Below are 3,142 nucleotides of genomic sequence, written 5' to 3'. Positions count from 1 at the left end.
AAAATATATTATTATATTATATCAAATATATTATATCAAAAAAATAGATCATATATCAATAACGCGATGGATATTTATATTCTTATAGTCTTTTTCAAGAAAGATACATAGTTTTTTTATTTTCAGAATTAATATTATATTATAAATATAAAATATACAATTTTCTATACAATGAAAATAATGAATAATAAAACTAAAGATCTAAAAATTGATATCGAAGATTTATAAATATTATTGTTTAATAAAGTCGAGGGAATTAAAAAAATTAAAACATAAGATTGTGATATTGATTAAACTTGCAAAATATAAATTAAATTATTTGAGCGTTAAATTTGAATATAAAATGAGCATTATTGTTTGCATAATTCTTAATTAAAATATAAATATAAGTTTGAAATTTAATATTATGTAAAATTAATATTGTGTAATAAATACTAAATTTTTTATATTATTAAATTTTTTAACACAAAATATTTTATGAAATATACTTTAATGTAACTAAATCAAGTACAAATATGTATCGGCATAATTTATAATACTGTAAAGACTTATAAATAATTTTAAATGTAATATTTTTTTATATTAAAAATTAAAATATATTACAGTTTTGAAATGATGAAAGTGTTTTTAATTGATATCCAATATCTCTTTTATAATCATTCACTAAGAAGAGTAAGAGAAGTAAGAAATAGTGAGAGATAGATTAAAAATTAAGAATTTAGCGTCATTTTCAGAGTGCCGCAAATAAAGAAAAGATAGAAAAATATGGAAAAAATAGAGATAATTATTAAATTTATTTATTATATTTAAATCTAATACTTTGATAAATTAAAAAAAAAATCTCACACATTGATATTATTTTCATTATATTATAAAAATATAAGTAAATTTTTTAATAATTCATAAATAATTCAACTATATGAATCTAAATTATATCCTTATTATTAAAAATTAAATAATTACATTTTTTTATTTATAAATAATCATTTTTAATATGGATATATATAAAGTAATCATATAATTAAAATATTTAATTTTATAAAAATATTATAAAAAATATATATGAAGAAATATATATAAAAATTATATAAAATTTTAACAAAAAAAATATTAAGTTTCATTCGTACAATTCATATAATTTTAACATTTTTGAATATATAAATTAATAAGTTTTTGAACTTCATTTTTATAAAATAGGTATGTTATTATATGAAATAAAAATATAAATATTTTATAGAAAATTTATTAATATTTCAATATAAATTTTTGAATATTACACTGATTTTTTTTTATTTTTTTTTTGTGTAGTCCTTTTTATCTTCCTTTCTAAATTCTTTTTATTTCTATTCTCTACTTTTTTCTGCTTACTATCATTAGTCTGTATATCTTTTATTTCTTTTTGTTGCAATTCTATTGCTTTTTCTAATGGATCACCTTTAAATATCTCATCCATAGGATTCAATGAATAAGATTCTTTTGGTTTATTAACTTTTTGTATTATTTTTTGATCCATTTTATTCATATATTTACTAGTATTATTTTTGTTTAAAGAGTGTCGAAACTATAATTTAAAAAGTTTATTGAATTTAGAATTTTTAATTTTATGATGTTAAAATTATTATAATTATAATATTTATACCTTAGCAGGAGAAACATAAGTTGGATTATTCCAAAGTACTTCTCCACCAAAACTATCAGTAAATATTTTTATTGGATTTAATACAAAGCGAGGACCTATTTCAGCTAAACCACCATCTTCTGTTAAAATTTGGAAATTTCTAAACCATATTCTATTATCTAATATAGTAAATGTATATATATGATCGAAAAATGGTTGTGTTTTAGGATGATGATTAGGAACATCAAAAATTTGAATAAGCAATTCTTTTAAAAGAGTATAATGTAATTTTGTGTTAAAATTTTCATCAAATGATAATAATGGTCTAGAACCTTTTAAACAATTTCCAGTCATTTTTAATTCTGCCATAGTATAAACTGTAACATAAGTTTTTTTTATAAACTATAATATCTGTAACTATAAATAACTGTAATATATAAAATCATTACTTTTTTTATATTATTAAAATTACTTCTAATAAAACTTTAATTTATGAAGTTTAATCTATAAATTAAATAAAATGATTAATACTTACTATTTTCAACAAGAAATTTTACACTTGGTCCTATAGGAATGTTAGAAAACCATAAATATAAATCTCTTTTTTTTCTACCTTCAAATAATATTGTTTTATTGCAATTTTTCATTTCACACATTTCATTAACTATTTGTAAGTTTTTAGTTCGTTCCATTTTAGATTCAGAACGATGATGAGGCATAAGAGTTTTTAAATCACTCATAAGATGACGATGTCTATAACTAATACCTCTAGTAGCAAATACTAGAACTCTCTGCCTATTAATCCATTTTACCTTCATTATAAAATGAAAATTTGTAATTGATAATAAAAAAAAAATTATCAATTTTAATATATCTATATTTTTATTTATATAATAAATTTAAAAGACTAATTCTTATTTTAGTTTTTTTTCTTTTTTTTAAAAACTTACTTCATATACTATTTTTTATTAAATTTATTATCTAAATTTATTACATTATAAAAATTTCAAACCTTTTTTGATAATGGTTCATCTGACATTCTTTTTAGTGGTAAAACTTCCATATCTGGTATATTCTCTTTATTAATATCTTCGATTCTTTTACGTTTTAACTGTTTTTTTGTCATTATTAATTTTAAAGAAATTGCATAAAAAGATATCTAAACTTTTCTAAGATAAGGTTAATAGAAAGAAAATGTGACACATGTTTTTTCACTATGGAAAAATAATCCTATGTATCATATAAATAAAACCATACGTAATCAAAATCTAGGGGAAATAGAGTTGTATTTAAAATTATTATAGTAAAAAAGAAGATTAAATCAATTCAAATAGATTTTGAAATAAAAATTCATATTAAACTATGTAACATAAATTATATTCTATTTTTATGAAAATAAATAATCAATATATCAATTAATATTGGAATAATTTTTATATATTATATATGTATTTTATTATATGATATTATATATTATATATTATATATTATATCAATAAATTTCAAAATAATTCTAATAAATAA

At 17.5% G+C, this 3,142-nt stretch overlaps 1 protein-coding gene across 1 annotated transcript; it reads right to left on the bottom strand.

Annotated features, from left to right (window-relative positions):
• Positions 1 to 1,227: 1,227 nt before the first annotated feature.
• LOC102675368 (ribosome biogenesis protein BRX1 homolog) lies at positions 1,228 to 2,937 on the bottom strand. Its single transcript, XM_006615532.2, has 4 exons — positions 2,631 to 2,937; positions 2,154 to 2,430; positions 1,640 to 1,995; positions 1,228 to 1,561 (listed from the first exon to the last, which is right to left on the bottom strand). Exons 1-4 carry the CDS (start codon positions 2,742 to 2,744, stop codon positions 1,274 to 1,276), a joined length of 1,035 nt encoding a protein of 344 aa, XP_006615595.1. The 5' UTR covers positions 2,745 to 2,937; the 3' UTR covers positions 1,228 to 1,273.
• Positions 2,938 to 3,142: the final 205 nt, after the last annotated feature.

This window comes from Apis dorsata, unplaced genomic scaffold (genome assembly GCF_000469605.1).
Source record: "Apis dorsata unplaced genomic scaffold, Apis dorsata 1.3 scaffold_227, whole genome shotgun sequence".
In the NCBI taxonomy this organism is placed as follows: domain Eukaryota; kingdom Metazoa; phylum Arthropoda; class Insecta; order Hymenoptera; family Apidae; genus Apis; species Apis dorsata.
This window is presented reverse-complemented; position numbering and strand designations above follow the sequence as displayed.

What these genes read in the sequence shown, in the direction of transcription:
- LOC102675368 (XM_006615532.2), bottom strand. Translation starts at nt 2,744, where the DNA reads ATGACAAAAAAACAGTTAAAACGTAAAAGAATCGAAGATATTAATAAA. An exon ending in AAAATTTCTTGTTGAAAATA is followed by an intron (nt 1,996 to 2,153) that starts GTAAGTATTAAT and finishes CTTATGTTACAG; the next exon opens with TTTATACTATGGCAGAATTA. An exon ending in CTTATGTTTCTCCTGCTAAG is followed by an intron (nt 1,562 to 1,639) that starts GTATAAATATTA and finishes TTTAAATTATAG; the next exon opens with TTTCGACACTCTTTAAACAA.